Genomic DNA, 19,907 nt, shown 5'->3' with positions numbered 1-19,907 from the left:
TGGAAAAACAAAAAAATTTTAATGCTCTTTGACTTATTCTGCCCTACTTTCCTTCAAAAGCCTTTACCAATTTACACTGCCAAAAAAAGGGCATGGCGGTGCACACTTCCCCACAGCCTCAGCATGGGAAGCATCAGATATTAGAGGATTGCTCAGCCAACTTCCCAGGTCAAAACTATTAAAGTTACTTTCAAATTGTTGGTGGCATAGAACAATGTTCAAGCTTCTGGCCTCTGGCATTTCTCTGCCTTTCTGGTCCCTGCTCACCTTCCATGAGGTTACCTTTATCTTATGCTTTTCTTATTGCAACTCTTTACGTCACGCAATTATTTAGCTGCAATTCTTTAGTTGCATTTACCATTTAATAATTTTTAGCTGTGCTAATGTATGAAGGGGAATTTTTTCTCAAATATTTTATTTAACAGCTTCATTATGAACTTGGTTCTTAGAAAGACCTTTCCCATCCTAACAACAAATAAACTTGTAGCAATTTTTTTGTTTCCTCCTTTTCTTAAATATTTAACTCTTGAGCCCATCTGAGGTTTATTTTAGCAGATGGTGTGAAGAAGGGCCTCTTTTCTCCAAATCAGTCGTTCCAGCACCATCTCTGAACAACTACATGCCCTTGCTGCACTGACTGAAAGCTGCCCCTCCTATGCTAAACGCACATGCACTCTTCTCTGTCCTCAGACTTTTACTACATGTCAGCGTCAGAGTAGGAAGATGGGCCAGGAGAGATGAAGGCCTGAGGGCTGAGGGGCTCTGAGAACAGGCAGACAGCAGGCAAGGAGGACATGAAGAGGGACAGACGCACAGGTGCAGGGGAGAGGCAGACAGCAGGCAAGGAGGACGTGAAGAGGGCCAGACGCACAGTTGCAGGGGAGAGGCAGACAGCAGGCCAGGAGGATGTGAAGAGGGCCAGACGCACAGGTGCAGGGGAGAATGCGGCAGCTCAGGAGAGGCACAGCCTGGGGACGGAAAGTGAAGGTGGGTACAGCTGCACCAACGACTCCCAAATTCATACCCTCCCTCCCGCAAATCCTACCAACCCTGTGCCCCAACAACTATCGCCATAGGAACTCTTGCAGCCCCGTCTGCCCTGTTCTGGGCCTCCTTGGCCTGAGTAATGATGGTGGTGGTCCCTCAGTCTCCCTGGGGGGGAGTCTGAAGTCGGAACTGCCTCAAGCCCTCACCTGCAAAGCTCCGCCTTCCCCCTCCACTGCCTGCACTGGAGAAAACCACCACATGGTCCTGTCTGACTCGCCCAGCACTCCTCCAAATGTCCTGCTCAGGGTGGCCCCTCCAGGCCATCGCCCACCGAGACCCCAGGCCATGTCCCCACTGCCCAACCAACAGCTGGCCCTGCACATCGGATGGGCATCCTACGTTCAAGACCCACACAGATGTCCACCCTCCCCAGGGCCCTCCCTACCCCGGCCCCCAGGCAGTCCTGGTGGCCCACTCCCTGCGGCTCAGGGCTGGGAGGCACCATCCTGCTCACGCCAGGCCCCCATCAGCACATCCTGCCTGCTGGCCCTGCTCTGCATCCCCACACCTGCCCCATGCCAAGCCCTGGCTCCTGCATCTTGACAATAAAGCCACGGTCAGTCCTGGAAGTCTGTGCACCTCCCACACAGAGGGGCCTCCCCTCACAGGCTGTCCCAGGCCTCTCTGCATGCTGGGGCTGGACCACAGCCAGTCCTTGGCCTCCAGTCCCGCCCACACATACCCAGGGGCCTCCAAAACACAGCCCACCTCTTACTCCATCACTCACACACCAGTGGCACTCCCTTCGGTGTCCAGGATGTGGCACAAAGTCCTCAGACACACAGTTCCCTACATCTGGCCTCTGCCTCCCTGATGCAACACAGTCTGGCCAATCCGGCCACTGGGCAGCCCTGGAACACGGCAACATGGTGAACACAGTGGCTACTCCTCTCCCCTCCCTCTGCCCCGCGTCCCTCCTGTGTCCCTCTCACCCAATCCAGGGCACAGCCAGACACTCCAGCAGCCAGGCTTCCCCATATCACCGCCCACGCAACCTTGGCCTCACCACAGCCTCACTCCTCCTCTGTCCTCTTTTTGTCCCCATGGCCAGGGCACCAGCTGTCAACAGATACTTATTGAATGGGCGCTGCTGTTCAGGGCAAAGGCAAATGCCCCTTCAGGGGGTAGGAGTGGAGCCCGTTTCTCCTGGGTGTCATCTTAGGGCTCCACAGATGTTATTAATAAGCCAAGTCACAGCATGGACATTGAGTCTATTTACATTTATCTTCTGACAACAAAATTTCAACAGGACTAAAAGCCCAATGCCATCTGTTACCAGGGGAAACCGTTTCCTGGGAAGCAGCAGCCATACTCCATACTCCTTCACCCAGACCCCATCTTTCTGGGTCTCTACACTGAGACAAAGTTTCAGGTTGGGATGCTCCACTACAATGTCCTGTGTCCCAGGATGCTGAGCCCAGGAAGACAGCGCCGGGCAGACAGCATCCAGCCACACTCCCGTCAACTTCCCTCCAAGCAGACAGCGTTTGTGCAGGGCATATTCACAGGCAACCGGAAAACAGTCCACTTCCACCCACATGTGAAACTCAGGGTGAGCAACCCAGGACAGGACAGGCATATGCTGGCCCTACAGATGCCCAAGTGGCTTCACAGCATCACTGGGGCCAGTCTAAGGCGAGGAGACCCTGGCCAGGGACGAAGGCCCTACTGGCATTAAAGAAACAGCCTTACCTGTTAGGCACAGGATTTTTACAGATCCCCGAGGAGAACACAGTTCATGCAAATCACTCATGAAAATGTTACATGAACTTTGGCTTAAATTTCTCATAAAGGCATTTTTTAAATCAGGTGAAAATTCAAGACACTGAGCCAGTGTCCACACAAGAAATTAATTAGACCTCACATTAGGGAAAACATCAAAATGAATCATGCACGACCCTTGAGATCCTGAGGTTGGCCCAGCCGAGCCCGTGCTCAGAAGCCCCCCAGCTCCGGCCCCCAGCTGCCCGCACACCCGCCCTCACCAGCAGGCAGGTCCCCATCCACTCAGACACCAGCACGTCCACCTTCTCGGGCAGCACCACATCCTCCACCTTCTGCTGGTACACGGTGATGATGTCGGCAAAGCCGTTCTGCAGGACCAGCTGCCCCGTGTGCTGTGCCATCTCACTGGCCTCCACCGCGTACACCTGCAGCAGCAGAGGCACCGTCAGCGCACATCCGGCCCGCACACGGCCCGTCATCTACTCTCCTGAGTCACAACCAGCATCACGAGAAACGGTCAATGACACAAGAGGGAAGCAGTGTTCCAGACAGCAGAGGCAGCGAGGGCTGGGCCACACCTGCCCCTCCAGGGGCACCCAGAAAGGAGCCGCCTCTAACCCTCCCAACTGCCCCCACCTCCTGGACAAGACACAGACGCAGGGCTGCAAGTGGATGGAAGACTCGCATGCCCGAGCCGGCTGCCACATGCACAGCAATCTTAATCCATGACCAGCACAGCAACTTCTTAGCACCCAAGTGACAATGCTGGTCTGTGCCACATCTGAGGCCTGTCAGACAATTTCAAACCCAGGTTCTCAGGGAAGGGTCTGGTGGGAAGCGCCCAAGCGCTGGGTCCTGGGTCCTGCAGAGCCTGGACTTGGGTGGACACTGTGCTGCGACCCCACCCACTGTGTAAGGAGTCTCCAAGGCTGCAGCTTGGCTCAGCTCAGCACAGTATAGATGGCCCAAGAGGGGTGGGGAGGGGGCCCAGCGTGTGCATCCCTCCTAACCCCATGAGACCATCCACACCCAAGGCCCAGCACAGACATGTGGGTGCACCTGTTTCTCTACTCAACTGAAATAAACGTCTCACAGAACATACCCCGCCCCACGCAATTCATGGGATATTTTCTATTCTGCCCTACTCCTGTCTGTGCTGTTTGTGACTCATTATACGTGGGCGCCACGGCCTCTAGCACGCAGTCTCAACACACTGCTATCTTACCGACCCTGAGCCCCAGGTCAAGGGTGCTCAACAAGACCATGGAGTCATCAGTGAGCCCCCAACAGCTCAGGATCACAAGTCAGCACACTCAGAGGCCACCTCGGACGTCACCAGCCTTGGCACAAACACCCGGGATGCGCTCGAGACCCCACTCACCGCTTTAGGCCGCGCATAGTGTGCACAGAAGAGACTGATGATCCCAGTCCCACAGCCCACGTCCAGGATGACTTTATCCGTCAGGGATTCTTTATTCTGCAGGATGACACTGTGGTATTTAGTTGTTCGTGGCTGGTCTGCCAACATTTCCAAGTGGAGTTTCTGGAAGAAATGCACATTCAGAATCACTGCCTGTGACCTAGAGCCCTGCTGAGGTCTGGACCGAGATGGAGGGTCAGAGCCACAGCTGATGACCCCTGACCCCAACACCCCACATCTAAAAATATGAGCAAAACACAAGAGCAACAGTACAGGCTTCCGGAGTCCCTCAGCTCAGCACAGCATGGCCAGGCGAGCAGAGGCAAGAGGGACCACTGTGCACACAGGGGTGCAATGTCGCCCGGACCACCCATGCCCACCTGAGGCAGGAGGGACCAACGCATCCCAACCAGACTCCCCAGGGCCAGGTGTCCAACTAGAGAAAACAGCAATACACCACGAGAGAGAGGCCAGCGTAGGTGGGCAGGGGGTCCCCCAAAGTCCTCTGCACACATGAGCTCACCCCGAGGCATAAGCGAGAGACCCAGCCTTGTCCTGGGGGAGGAAAATGCCTGAAACCCAAGGACACCCACATGAGAATCAGCTATCCGGAAAGGAGGCAGAGAAAGGCTTGCTCAGGAAAGAGAGCAAAGCCGCGGGCAGCCCTCCCACCAGCACTCTCAAGCGGCAGAAGGCCCAGCCTAGAAACAGCATTGCCAGAAAGAAGACAGGCAGCAGGCGGGAGCAGAGTGAGGATGCCGCCCAGACCATGCCAGCAGACAGGAGCCTGCACGAGGCCCTCAGAGCCCACCGTGGAGCCTCCCAAGACTCCACAGAATAAAAAACAAAGGGACAGGCAGGAGGAGGTGGGAGGCATAGACAACAAAGCAAGGCCCAACTCTCCTGCCCGGAAGCAAAGGATGGGAAAGGCCTACAGTGCCAACACCAATGGAGACAGAGCTGGTGCGATGTAGCTACATCAGCACCACACAGAACACAGTTCAGAGCAAAGCAGATTGCCATCGATTCACATCAACACAGGAATCAATTCACCCAGAGGACATGATTATTCTAAATACTTCTGTGCCTAAAAACGGATCTTCAAAATACATAGAGCAAAACCAATACAGATGCAAGAAGAAATAGAGAAATTCACAATTATCGTCAGAGATTTCAACACTGTGCTCTCAGTAACTGACAGAAGTAGAGAGAAAAATTGGTAAGACTGTGGAAGGCCTGGACATCACTGTCAACCAAGTTAATCTCATTGGTATTTAGAGAACACTTCACCCAACCCCTTATAACAGTAATAATACACAAAAAATACCTAGGAACAAATTTAACAAGAAAGGTGCACAACCATGTATGACAAAGAGATATTATCCTTATCTTAAAATACTAAGAGATATTAAACAAAGCTTAAGTAATCAGAGACTGAGAGTCAATGTTATAAAGATGTCGGCTCTCCCAAAATTAACATAAACGTTCCATGCAGTACCTACTAAAGGAGAAAGCACAACAAAATGATAATAAAATTAGTTTCAAAACAGTAAGTACCCAAGGCTAATGAGGAAAATGCTTTAAAAAAAAAAGAACTGATGGAGACCTAGCTCTTGCAGATCCTACAAAGGTGCAGTGATGGAAATGACGAAGCACTGGGAACTGCAGTAAACAGACCAGTGAAACAACAGGAATTCTACAGCAGACCCCTGAAATCCAGAGCACGACAAACGCACCGTTTCACATCAACGCGAAGGGAACTGTCCAGTAACTGAGGCTGGGGTCGCTGGAGATTTGTGGGCATACATTAGGGCGGAATTTTACATTATATTTTTTACAACAAATAATTTCTAGATTTTTTATTATTTAAAATCTCATTGTTTAAAATAGAATCAGAAGGCCAGGCAGGGTGCCTCATCCCTGTAATTCTAGTACTTTGGGAAGCTAAGGTGAGGGTCCCTTAAACCCAGGAGTTTGAGGATACAGTGCACTATGATTGCACCACTGCACTCCAGCCACTCATATGACAGAGTGTGACACCATCTCTAAAAAACATAAAAAACAAAAATAAAATAACACAGAATCATAACAGTTCTGAAAAAAAAAGTGTGGGTATTTATAATCTTATAGTGAGGAAGGTTTTTCACAAAGAAAAGAAAAAGAAGTCACAAAGAAAAGAAAACCATATTAGGCTATACAAAGAAAAAAGTTGTATGTGGGAAAAGATTTCACAAAGTCACAAAAATTCACAAATTCAGGCTACATTACTTAACACACGAATCAACAAAAATCAAAAGGGGCAAATAATATGAAAGTTTACAAAAAAAGAAAAAATACAAAAGGCCAATAAACACATAAAAGATAATCAATCTTACTTAAAAAATGGAAATCAAAACTAAAAGATGCCATATTTAACCTTTAAGATCAAAGTCCTTTTTCACTTTGATTTGTGGTAGGGAAATGAGCTTTCACACACCATCAGTGGATCCATGCCACGGTCTGAAATGTCCCCAAAAATCCATGTACTGAAACTTAATCGTCAGTGTGATGGCATTAAGAGGCCACCTTTGGAGGTTACTATGAAAGGGTTTGTGGTGAAAGAGGTGCTCCCAGCCCTTCTGCCTTCACCACGTGAGGACAGCCATGAGGCGCCATCTTGGACACCAATGCCAATGCCTCCCCAGCCTCCAGAACTGCGAGAAACAAAGCTTTGTTCTTCATAATTTACTCAGTCTAAGGTATTTTGTTACAGCAGCACAAACAGACTAAGTGTATAATTAGCAAATCTTTCTGGAGGGCGAAATGGCAAGATCCACTTAAGGAAACCACATGTACACACTACACACACACACCCCCTAGGAATTTACCCTATAGAAATTCTAAACAGCATTTAACAGGATTATACAGGACTCCATTGCAGCATTATTTATCATGATAAAAAGCTATTAAATAACCACTGTCCAAATATCAACAGGATCCTTTTAAAGTAACACAACGCTCTGCAGCTGTTATAAAGAGTGACAGGTGCCAATATGAGAGATCTTCAAAATACTACAGCTACGTGAAAAGAGCAAGGTGAAGACCTGAGTGGTGGAACAATGCCTTTTCTATACATTAAAAACATAAAATACATTAGGTGTCACTTGGACTTCATAAGCACAGAGGAATCTGGTGGGCAGTGGTTCTTTGAGCTGAGAGGCGGCAGAGCTGGGAGGCTGGCATTGGCTTTTCATTATGTATCTTTCCTTAACGGATAGAAATCACTAACCATGTACAGACATGAATAGTTTTTAACACTTTTAATTGTGAAATATGGCATACCTACGAAAAAGTGCAATAAAAAGTATCTGCACAGTTAGTCAAGTATTGTTATATAGCAAACACCTCTATACCTATATCCAACCCCAGAACACTGCCAGCACGTCAGAACTCCTGACTCAGCCACGCTGGTCCCAGAGCCTCCCCTACCAGCAGGTAACCTCCATTCAACCAACAGGGGAGCCACTCCTGCCCTCAGTCAGTCTCAGCACCCATGCACACTCACAAACAGTACCTTCCGGCCGGGCGCAATGGTTCATGCCTGTAATCCCAGCCCTTTGGGAGGCTGAGACAGGAGGATCACTTGAGGCCAGGAGTTCAAGACCAGTCTGGCCAACATGGCAAAACCCCCTCAACTAAAAATACAAAAATTAGCCAGGCATGGTGACACGCACCTGTAGTCCCAGGTACGCAGGAGGCTGTGGCAGGAGAATTGCTTGAACCCGGGAGGCAGAGGCTGCAGTGAACTGGGATCCTGCCACTGCACTCCAGCCTGGGTGACAGAGCAAGACTCTGTCTCAAAAAAAAAAAAACAAAAACAAACAAAAAACCTTCTAATATGGCCTCTTAACTTTATATAATTGAGTCAAACGTTATAGGTTCTTTGCCCTATTCCTTCTTTCAACTAACATCATTTTTATAACATTCATCCTGCAAGTAACTGTTTTCATCTAGTTTTAAAATGTAACCAGAGATTGTTGCCTGGACCATCGGGTTATAGGCATTTCTCCATGGTGGGGGAAAAAATTTCGGTAAGCTATTTAGAAGTTGGGCTTTTATTATTTTTTTAGGGACAGAGTCTGGTTCAATCACCCAGGCTGGAGTGCAGTAGCGCAATCATAGCTCACCACAGACTTGAACTCCTGGCTTCAAGTGATGCTCTGACCTCAGCTTCCCAAAGTCCTGTGATTACAGGCATGAGCCACCACACCTGACCTAAGTAGTAGTATTGATAGATTTATAGAATTTTTTCTATTTTTTTTTTTTTTTTTTGAGACAGGCTCTCGCTCTGTAGCCCAGGCTGAAGTGCAATAGCACCATCATGGTTCACTGCAGCCTCGGCCTCCAAGGCTTGAGCAATCCTCCCACTTCAGCCTCTCGAGTAGCTGGGACTACAGGCGTGCACCACCATGCCCAGCTAATTATATTTTTTATTTATTTATTTATTTTTTGTAGAGACGAATTATATTTTTTATTTTTTCTCACTATGTTGTCAGGCTGGTCTTGAACACTTGGTCTCAAGCCAAGTGTCCTCTTGCCTTGGCCTCCCAAAGTGTAGGGATTACAGGTGTCAGCCACCACACTCAACCTAATTTCATTTTTAAAGTAAAATGTACTGCTTTTTTTTTAAATACTGAGGGAGCATGCACATAATCTCATTGCTCAAATCGTATCTCTAAGCCAGGGGTCGACAAACTAAGCCATGGGCCAAATCTAGCCCACCACCTGTTTTTGGATGGCCTCCAAACTAACAGTGGGTTTTACATTTTTAAATGACTTTTTTAAATCAAAAGAAAATACTTTGTGACACATGAAAACTGTACAGTATAAATTCAAATTTCAAGATCCATAAATAAAGTTTTATTGGAACACAACACTGCACACTTTGTGTGTCGTCCACAGTGGCTTCCACACAACCATGTCAGAGCTGAGTGGCTCCAACAGAGAAGCTCTGGCCTGTAAGACTATGGGCCTGCTCTGAACGTTGCAGTAGAACTAAAGCTAGAGAGAACCCACCGCCTGGCCAGCTGAACAGGGAATTTAGAAAGCAATACCAGAGTTCCATAGCTGCCGAAGTACTCTTCATCCTGCCACGTGTCCTCGGGGTCGTACTCATCCACGTGCTTCCCCACATGGTTTGCCGGAATGTACCCACAGCAGCCCGCACGCTCACCCCACCACCAATCTGCAGTGGTTTGTCTCAGGATAAGAATTTTTTCTCCTCTCAAAAAACTGAGCTGGAAAAAAAAAAGTTAAAGTTCAATAAGAAAACCAGTCATTGGTATTTCAAATGTGGCTCAGTGATAAATCCCATCAATGGTGACAAAATCACAGAGATTTCAAACAGGAGTCAGTGGGTAATGACAGCAACTGAGAACGTTTGCAAGTGACGCCATGACTTAGCGATGCCTCTGGAACATCTACCTGAAAGGACGGCACAGCTTAACAGATATTTTTTAAAAGAAGGAGTAAACATTTTCAAATGGCTTAGAAGAGAATTTCTCAACAGCCTCTTCATTGTAACTCAACTATGCCAACCGAGTTACTGGAGGCTGACTCTAAGAAATTCCTGCCACAAAGTAAACAAAGCTACGTCCAAGCAGATATAGCTTGATATATTTGGCAGCCTTACTTTTCATTAACTGGGTGGGTTCTAAATTCCAAGTAGAAACCAGAACAGGTGCTTCTGCCCCTGGCTGAGGGTCCCCACTCCATGCCTGGTATCTTTACATCATGCTTGAGGCAGAACTGGTTGGGCTGTGAGCTTCACACACAGGTCTTGTGTGGCCCTACGCATCTGAATACTTCTTCATTTAACTTTGGTATGACTTCTGCAAAATTTATCTCATTTTGACACTGAACATGCCGAAAGCCATAAAGCATTAACCACCACGTGTGGCTACCTGGGTCTCATCGGTGGCAGCATAGTCCGCGATGGCCACAAACTCCTCTGGCTGTGCTCCCTCCTGCAGGAGACCGGCCTCACTGCACTCAGCAGGCTCTTCTCCCTGCTCAAAGCCAAGGAAAGTGTGAGGAGAGGACGCTGGAGCTTTTTTTTTTTTTTGGCTATATTATTAGGATGGTTTCAAATTTCAAATACAGATTCATGTGTCCAAGTATTTATTATACAAACTATTTGGATCATCTTTACTACTATAATCAAAGGCTGTCACCTTCACTCTACATTTCTTTTCTAAAAAAAAAAAATTATTTGGACCCTAAAAGAGAACATCAAAGCGAGAAGTCAGAAACAGGCACCACTAGTGTCTATTTGGTGAGGAGCCCTTGTCCTTCATCAGCTCTGCTTCCTGAAGGTGATCATCAAGCCCATGAAGAGAAACCAGTGTGAGGACAGAGCCAGGGGCCCAGCGCCCCAGGCAGGAACAGCCAGGGGCCTGTGGAAAGAGCTGATGGCATGGCACAAACCTCCACAAGGCAGCAGAGCCCAGCTTGGACCCACACAGGTCCTCACAGCCTCCCCCAACCCTCCATTTTTTTTTTTTTTTTTGAGACAGAGTCTTGCTCTGTTGCCCAGGCTGGAGGGCAATGGCGTGATCTCGGCTCAGGGCAACCTCTGCCGCCTCCCAGGTTCAAGTGATTCTGATGCCTCAGCCTCCCAAGTAGCTGGGACTACAGGTATGCACCACTACACCCAGCTAATTTTTTGTATTTTTAGTAGAGATGGGGTTTCACCATGTTGCCCAGGTTGGCCTCGAAATCCTGAGCTCAGGCAATCCACCTGCCTCATCCTCCCAAAGTGCTAGGACTACAGGCATGAGCCACCGTGCCTGGCCGTTCACTTTATATAAGAATAAGCTTGCCTGGAAGACATCACCGCTGGGGGCAGAACCTCAAATCACACACTCCAGTTCAATGAATCAACCTTGTCTCAATACATACATTTTAAACACATTTTCCTAAACATAAAAGTAATTCGTGTTTACTTTAGAAAATGTGTGAAAACACCAAGTACACAAAAGAAAATTAAAACCTCCTGTAATTTCGCTCACTGATCACAAATAATAACAGACAGCACACTGGTGTTTATACTTTCGGACTTTTAAAAAAGTGTACACGTAACATAAGTACAAAGCGTTCACTGGGTTCACACAATAAGCCTGTGGCCTATGGTTTTCACTTTATAAACTCTGAACATTTTTCTTATTAAATATACTTCTAACACTATTTAATATCTGTATAGTATTCCAGTCTTTGAACTATCATGACTTACCTATCCAGTTTCCTAGTCTTGTACATTTAGACTTTTCAGTTTTTACTATTCTAAATTATGTTAAGATGAACTTCTTTCAACATAAATCATTCTGTATGTAGCTTAATCTTCTTAGGGTAAGTCTCTGAATGTGAACTTGATGGACTGAGACTATGCGGCTTTTGGTTTTACCACCCAGTGTTCTCCAGAAAGGTGTTCCCTGGACCGCTTGCTGAGAGGGAACCGCCAATCTTCCCACACTCTCACTCAATAGATACCAATCACTTTAGTCTCTGTCAATTTCATGGGTAAAAATCACTGTTGTTACTTCCATTTCCCTCTCTTTGTGTGGTTAGGCGTTTTTAAAATACTTGCTGGCATCTTTTTTTACCTGTCTATTTGTACCCTTTGTGTTTTTCCCTATGCCAGGAGCATGACTCACTCTAAGGCAGCACTGCCCTCTGCTTGCTCTCCACCTCATTCCTGATCCACCCAGCCCAGGCAACCCTTACTAACCCCCCAGTGTGCGGCCTTCCACACCTCCACCATGCCCATGTCGCACACAAAGCCCTGTGTACACGTATACACACACACACACACACACACACAGGCTGTTTCTTTGCTTGGCTTTTTTTTTAAGATGGAGTCTCGCTCTGTCGCCTAGGCTGGAGTGCAGTGGCACAATCTCGGCTCACTGCAACCTCCACCTCCCCAGTTCAAGCAATTCGCATGCCTCAGCCTCCCAAGAGGCTGGGACTACAGGCGTGTGTCACTACGCCCGGCTAATGTGTGCATTTTTGGTAGAAATGGATGGGGTTTCATCATGTTGGCCAGGCTGGTCTCGAACTCCTCACTTCAAGTGATCTGCCCACCTGAGCTTCCCAAAGTGCTGGCATTACAGGCGTGGTGGCCCACGCCTGACCTGCACTTTGCTTTTCTTACACAATACCTTCTGGAAAAACTCTCCAACTGTTAGAACCCTGATTTACTACCTTCAATGGCTATATGATATTCCATAGCAGGAATTCCGCTTGATTCTTCAGCCATCCCCCATTGATAGACTTGGTCTTGGTATCCAGTTTTCTACCACCATAACCGATACTGCAACAAAAGAAGTCTGTGCACAGATAAGCTTATGTGATGACATTTTATTTCTGCAGGATAGAATGCCAGGGTTGAAGAATACGCTTTTTTGTTTTTTTTTTTTTGAGATGAGGTCACCCTCTGTCACCCAGGCTAGAGTGCAGTGGCATGATCCTGGCTCATGGCAACCTCCACCTCCCAAGCTAAAGCAATCCTCCTACCTCAGCCTCTCAAGTAGCTGGGACTACTCTTTGTATAATATAGATACTATTTGACATCTCAAGAAATTGTTTTACAAACATATTGTTTTCCCAGTTATCTTGTTTATGATCAGCACCTCAAGAGTCAGGTCAACAGAAATTTTCCAAACTGAAGCACAAAATGAAAAAAAAAATAAGAATAGAGCATGAGACATGTCAAACAGCCGCAAAAATTCTAATTTATGTTTACATGGAGACCCCAAAAAAGAAGACAGAAGATGAGGCAGAAAAAAATAAATGAAGAGATAATGGTGGAGATTTTTTCCAAAATTAAAAAAAAAAAACAACATCAAGGCCAAGGTGGGCAGATCACCTGAGATCAGAAGTTTGAGACCAGCCTGGCCAACATGGTGAAACCCCGTCTCTACTAAAAATACAAAAAATTAGCCGGGCGTGGTGGTGGTCACCTGTAGTCCCAGCTACTCGGGAGGCTGAGGCAGGAGAATGGTGTGAACCCAGGAGGCGGAGCTTGCAATGAGCCGAGATCGCATCACTGCACTCCAGCCTGGGCGACAGAGCGAGACTCCGTCTCAAAAAAAAAAAAAAAAAAAAATGTAGGCAAAACACATTTCATAGTTTGACACAGCAGACTCACACTAGTAAATATAAACATAAAGTTGTCAGGTTGAAGGGAAATGATCCTACATGAAAACACAGAATGCAAGAAAAAGGAAAAGACCTCAAAAAAGGCAAATAATATGTGGGGAAACATTAAAAAGACTATTTATTTTACTTCATAAAAAAAGACTCGATAGCGTAAAGCAATAATGATAATTTATTGTGGGGTTTACAACATATGTAAAATTAAAATGTTACATCAACAGTACAAAAATATGGACGCTGGTAAATGAAACTAACTTCTAAGATCTTTACCTTATGAAGTGGTTAAAAAAAAGACTGAAATTGAGTTAGGATGCATACTGCAATTTCTTGGGAAAACACTAAAACAATATAAAAAGATACAGCTAACAAGCTATTAAAGGAGGTAATGTGGAATTATAGAAAATACTTTATCCACAAGAGGGCAGGAATGGAGACACGCACAAAAAAGAAATGTGACAAATATAAAACAAACAGCAAAATGTTACATTTAATCATATTAGTCATAACATTAAGTGTTAATAGACTAAATACTCCAATTAAGAGGCAGAAATTGTGTTTAACAGAGAAACAAAAAAACAGACCTAAGAGCTAGACCCAACTAGCTCTTTACGAGAAAAACGCTTTAAATATAAGGACTTAAGTTGAGGGAAAAAACATACACACACACACACACACACACACACACACACACACACTTTATGTAAGCACTAATGATAAAAAAAGCTGGTACAGCTATATTAACATTAAAAAAAGGTACACGCAAGAAAAGAAGTATTTATTAACAGGTAAAAAGACAGATATTTTATAAAAAATAAGGTCAATTAATCTAGAAAACAAAACCTATACTAAATATATACACCCAATAACAGGGACTCAAAATATACAAAGCAAAAAGTGATAGAACCAAAAGGAAAAACAGATGTATCTACAATCATAGTGGAGAATTTTTAGTAACTGATAGAAGATGGCAAAAAAAATCAGAAAAGATATAGAGATTTAAAAAGTGGGCGAAGGATATGAACAGACACTTCTCAAAAGAAGACATTTATGCAGCCAAAAAACACATGAAAAAATGCTCATCATCACTGGCCATCAGAGAAATGCAAATCAAAACCACTATGAGATATCATCTCACACCAGTTAGAATGGCGATCATTAAAAAGTCAGGAAACAACAGGTGCTGGAGAGGATGTGGAGAAATAGGAACACTTCTACACTGTTGGTGGGACTGTAAACTAGTTCAACCATTGTGGAAGTCAGTGTGGCGATTCCTCAGGGATCTAGAACTAGAAATACCATTTGACCCAGCCATCCCATTACTGGGTATATACCCAAAGGACTATAAATCATGCTGCTATAAAGACACATGCACACGTATGTTTATTGCGGCATTATTCACAATAGCAAAGACTTGGAACCAACCCAAATGTCCAACAATGATAGACTGGATTAAGAAAATGTGGCACATATACACCATGGAATACTATGCAGCCATAAAAAATGATGAGTTCATGTCCTTTGTAGGGACATGGATGAAACTGGAAACCATCACTCTCAGTAAACTATCGCAAGAACAAAAAACCAAACACCGCATATTCTCACTCATAGGTGGGAATTGAACAATGAGATCACATGGACACAGGAAGGGGAATATCACACTCTGGGGACTGTTGTGGGGTGGGGGGAGGGGGGAGGGATAGCATTGGGAGATATACCTAATGCTAGATGACGAGTTAGTGGGTGCAGCGCACCAGCATGGCACATGGATACATATGTAACTAACCTGCACATTGTGCACATGTACCCTAAAACTTAAAGTATAATAAAAAAAAAATGTAAGCGAAAAAAAAAAAAGATATAGAGATTTGAACAATACTAATAACACATTTGATCTTCATGACATTTATAGAATGCTACACTCAACAACTGCAGAATACATAGTCTTTGCAAGTACTCATGGAACATTCACCAACATATTCCATATGATTAGAATATAAAGCAAGCCTGAATAAATTTCAAAAGACTGAAATTATAGAGGATGTTATGTTCTCTAACCAATGTAATCAAAGCAAAATTAAATAAGAAAAAGTAAAATTTCCAAAATGTTTAGAAATTGGTCAACATACTTTCAAATAGCCCAGAAAACTTCTAATTTCCATTGAATATATTAGAAAATATTCTGAAGAATGAAAATGCATTTAAATATGTGAGGTACAGCTACAGCAGTGATTAGAGGAAAGTCAGCTTTAAAGACTATTAAAGAAAGGTTTAAAATCAATTATCTAAGCTTCCCTCTCAGATATTACAAAAATTAACCCAAATACAACAGAATGAAATAAAGACAAAAGCAGAAATCAATGAAACAGAAAAACAGAGAAATCAACACAGATAAAATTGGTTCTTTATAAAAATAAAATTGATAAAACCCTAAGAAAAGACTGATCAAGTGTGAAAAAAAGAGATAAAACACAAATTACCATTATAAGACATCTCTTCTATAATGGAGGGTGGTATTAACAGGATGAACACAAGTATTACTGAAATACTACCATGACCAGTCAGCAAAATTGAAATAACAAAATACCATTTCTAACCCATGAGACTGACCAAAACTTAAAAGTCTGATACTGTCAAGTGTTAGTAAGCACTACTGTGGGCTACTAACAGACCTGTGAACTCGTAAAGTCATTGTGGGGAACAACTGATCATTATCCAGTAAAACTGAAACTTGCAATCCCTTGCACCCTGCAATGCCATTACTGGAGCACAGAGGCATGGAGAAGGATGGTCACTACAGCATTGTTTGAAACAGAAAAAACTAGAAACAACTTAAGTGTCCAACAAAAAGGGAATAAGTAAAATGGGGTATATGCCTACTGTGTAGCAGTGAGACTGCAACAGGCCCATACACATATCTACAAATAGGATACTTTACACTTTCAGAGAAGGAACACACTACAGGAGTACCCTATAGTGGCAGGACTGAACCAGCATTACACACATAACAACAAGGACAACTTCCCCAAAGGTAAAGTTAAATGAAGAGGCAAGCTACAGGTGACACTGACAGTATGACACCACTATGGAAACTCTAAAAAGCCCACACAAACAATATCATATATCATTCAAGGATATCTGTATAAGCCATAGAGGTATAAAAACGGTGCAGTGGCACAAAACAGACTCATGATTCACAGTAGTGTTTGCCTCTAGAGAGAGAAGAGAAGGAATAGGACTGAGACTGGGGAACAAACTTTATCTAGAGTGTCGCTTTTTCTTTTTTAAGAGATGAAGTCTCACTTTATTGGCCGTGCTGGAATGCAGTGGCTATTCACAGGCACAATCATAATACACCACATCCTCAAACTCCCGGCCCCAAGTGATCCTCCTGCTTCAGCCTCCTGAGTAGCTGAAGTACAGACACACCCGACAGTATTTTTTATATATACATACACACACACACACACACACACACACACACATATGTATATACACACACATATATATAGCTTAATGTACACTGTTTAATGTACTTGATGTTTACAACATCATTCTGGAAATGTCCTAATATTTGTTAAATTTCTCAAAAGAAAAATAAGATGTCCACGGAATTAAAACATTTTATGAATAATTAAAGAAATTAACGAAAGATTCTGACTACAAATAAAATTCCTATATATAAAAAGCCAAATGAAAGCTCACTGGAATGAAAGAGAAAAAAAGAAAACATTAAAATTGACATAACAGATACGGAAATGCTTGATTTTTAAAAAACAGTATCTATTATTCAGTTGGTGACTTTTACATAATCAACATTCTTTAAAATTTGAGGGTTTTTTTTTACTGCTAACTTGAACGAAACTACATGAGTACCCCAGGCAGAAACAGTATGAATACATAATCTTTTCTAATGTGTCCAACTTGCCTTCAATATATTGCTGGTATTATGCCTGAAATTTTATTGAACAGCTCAGAAAATATGCTTGCTTTGCCAGTTCACGTACCAAAAATGGAACCCTAAATGATGCTGATGTTTTGGGGCTAAGTATTTCCTTAGAATTGTTATGGTGCCCAATGCAGGATGTCACCTTACAGGCACTGCGTTTCCTCTGCCTCACAATCTTCACATTTAAGCATTCTACTGCCGGTGTCCACCTTCCAAGGCACAAGCCAAGCTCCATCACATCTGTGAGCTGACGCTTAGCTCTCTGTAATGCTCACATTCATTAAACACAGATTTTTAGGAAGTGGAACCGAAATTACCTGCGATTCACTTCTGGGACAGTCACCTGATGTTGCCATAGTTCTCTTAGGCTCTGCCTCATAACTGCTGATTTATTTCATTTTCTTTTCCATTTCTACTTTTAAAAAGAGAAGGAGACACAAAGTACTTGTTACATTGCTTAATAATTGAGTTCACTTAACTTCTAACGTGCATGATGTCCTCTACCAAATAGAAGCAAAATGTGTATGTGTGAAGGTTAGTATAGAAATGAAAATTTACAATACTTTACAGAGACAAAAGCATTTAAAAATCATAAACTTCAAATAGTGTGTTTTCTTCACTAGTCTGCAAGGTGTTAATCTTGTTCATTTGCTGAAGCCTGTTAGTTTCTGTTAGATCAGGTGTCGACTTAAGGCAATAAATCAGTATTCATTAATTTCTTAGAACTGTGATAGCTTTAATTCCAATTAAAAGTCCCTACCTGGGACTTTACAGTGTTTCCACTAACAGGAACCAAGGTCTGCATCTTCCAGTCTTTTCCTTCTTCTCAATTCGTATTTTTCCAGTGATAGTGTAATCCACACACTGCTCTGGGATCAATGTGTTTTTAAAATTGCATAGCAATTCTTTGTTTAAAATGCATGCTTCACTTCTAAATCCAGACTTGAAGCTTATTTTTGTGATATTCGTAGTTACAAATGCTTACTGATTTACATAATTATATTTTCATTGGAAAACCTGGGTCCAAATTGGGACGGGGTCGGAGTGGAGGCCGCGGTGCGCGCAGGACCCTGCCCTCCTAAGATGCCCTCGGGAGGAACAGGATCATGGAGGGTGGGAACAGGTGGCCAATGAAGGGGGGTGAGAAGGGGGCAGGAAGCGAGAGGGCCACGCGTGGACGCAGCGGCACGAGAGGGTCAGGCTGGGACAGCGCCGCGAGCTTCGGGGCAGGGGCCGACAGGCAGGTGGGCGTGGCCGCGAAGGGCGTGACAGAGATGGTGGTGGGGTGGGCGTGGCCGTAGAAGGCGCTGGACGGTGGGAGTGGCCGGGAAGGGGCGCGGCACGCAGGGAAGGGTGTGACGGGGACCGAGCTCCCGTTTGGACGCCAGGGCAGGTGGCTGAGATCGCGAAGGCGCTCGGAGGTCCCAAAAGGGGGCGGAGGCCTCTGTCCGCCAGCGACGCACACGCAGTGCGAGGACGCCTCACCTGGCCTGTCCTTCCTTACGTGCAGTCCAGCCATCTGAGCTGCCCATCAGGACACCTACCTCAATCGCGTTTCTCGGCTGAGTTCCGCGTCCACACCGCCAGCGCAGACGGGCGGACGGTCCTTTCCCGGAGCCTGAGCCACCGCCCTCAACCCGCGCAAGCGCAGTGCACCCAGGCCGTCAGCCGGGAAGGCCCCGCCCAGGGCCCGGCGCCCCGCGCAGGCGCAGTCCTAAGACGTCGCCCATTCCAGGGGAGCCGAGCCACCGCCCTCGACTTGCGCCGGCGCGCCGCTCACAGATCGTCTGCAGCTAGGGCTGCGCCCCGCGCAGGCGTACTTCACATCTGCGCCTCCCGCGGTCTTGCGAGCCGAGGCCGGGTTCCCCGTGTGTGGAGCCAGTCCCCAATCGCCCAGCCCAGCCGCGGCGGGGGGGGCTCGGCTTGGGGTCCGACCCAGAGGGGTGCGGGGCAGGAGTCCGACCTGGGGCGGGGGGCGGGCTTGGGCCATTCACGGCTTGGGAAGCGACAACCCCTACGAGCCACGAAATGGCTGGGGCTTGGGGGACCCCCACCTCCTGTGTCTTCCGGCAAATAATTCAGTTAACTTTCCCATCCGCGCTGCGCAGTGTGCGCCCTCTGCCTTTCTTCTGAATAAGTGGAAGCAGAATGATGACGTTTCTGATTTGGGGAGAGGAAGGTTGGGGTTAAGGAGAAATGGGTGGCACTAATGCCTGTAAAACAGAAATAAAATTCGAAGCCCCCCACTCCCCCGCAGCCGTCTGACTGGACTCCCTCCTTTACCAGGGAACCCTGAAGTTCAACCTGAGAGACTATTCTGGCCTCGAGGGGAAGAGTTGGACATGCCTTTTTACGCTCCTCCAGCATTAACATCAAGGCAGACCTTAAGTCTGATTTAAAAAAAAAAAAAATGTGGAAGGAAAATAAATTTGGGGGCCGCAAAATCATTAAGCTTAAAAAGAAAAGTCAAGTTGGGAACTGCTTAGGGCAAACCTGCCTGCCATTCTATTCAAAGTCATCTCTCAGCTCACTGAGATAAATGCGTATCTGATTGCCACCTCTGGAGAGGCTAAC

General features: G+C 45.5%; 1 protein-coding gene across 6 annotated transcripts in view; it reads right to left on the bottom strand.

Moving 5' to 3' along the window:
* The window catches only part of PRMT2 (protein arginine methyltransferase 2), a 31,757-nt gene extending 12,274 nt beyond the window's left edge, over nucleotides 1–19,483 (bottom strand). Inside the window, exons 1-7 of one of the 6 annotated variants that reach the window (XM_004062957.5) lie at nucleotides 18,878–19,483; nucleotides 18,094–18,202; nucleotides 17,651–17,745; nucleotides 10,135–10,239; nucleotides 9,286–9,468; nucleotides 4,154–4,315; nucleotides 3,033–3,197 (exon numbers count right to left, since the gene is read on the bottom strand). In XM_004062957.5, coding sequence (XP_004063005.1) covers nucleotides 3,033–3,197; nucleotides 4,154–4,315; nucleotides 9,286–9,468; nucleotides 10,135–10,239; nucleotides 17,651–17,689 — 654 coding nt within the window. In that variant the 5' untranslated portion in view covers nucleotides 17,690–17,745; nucleotides 18,094–18,202; nucleotides 18,878–19,483. The remainder of the gene's footprint in view (nucleotides 1–3,032; nucleotides 3,198–4,153; nucleotides 4,316–9,285; nucleotides 9,469–10,134; nucleotides 10,240–17,650; nucleotides 17,746–18,093; nucleotides 18,203–18,877) is intronic. The other 5 variants (XM_055373818.2, XM_019017739.3, XM_055373821.2 and 2 more) reach the window with 5 other exon arrangements.
* Nucleotides 19,484–19,907: the final 424 nt, after the last annotated feature.

The sequence above is a fragment of the Gorilla gorilla genome, chromosome 22, assembly GCF_029281585.2.
Source record: "Gorilla gorilla gorilla isolate KB3781 chromosome 22, NHGRI_mGorGor1-v2.1_pri, whole genome shotgun sequence".
NCBI lineage: Eukaryota > Metazoa > Chordata > Mammalia > Primates > Hominidae > Gorilla > Gorilla gorilla.
This window is presented reverse-complemented; position numbering and strand designations above follow the sequence as displayed.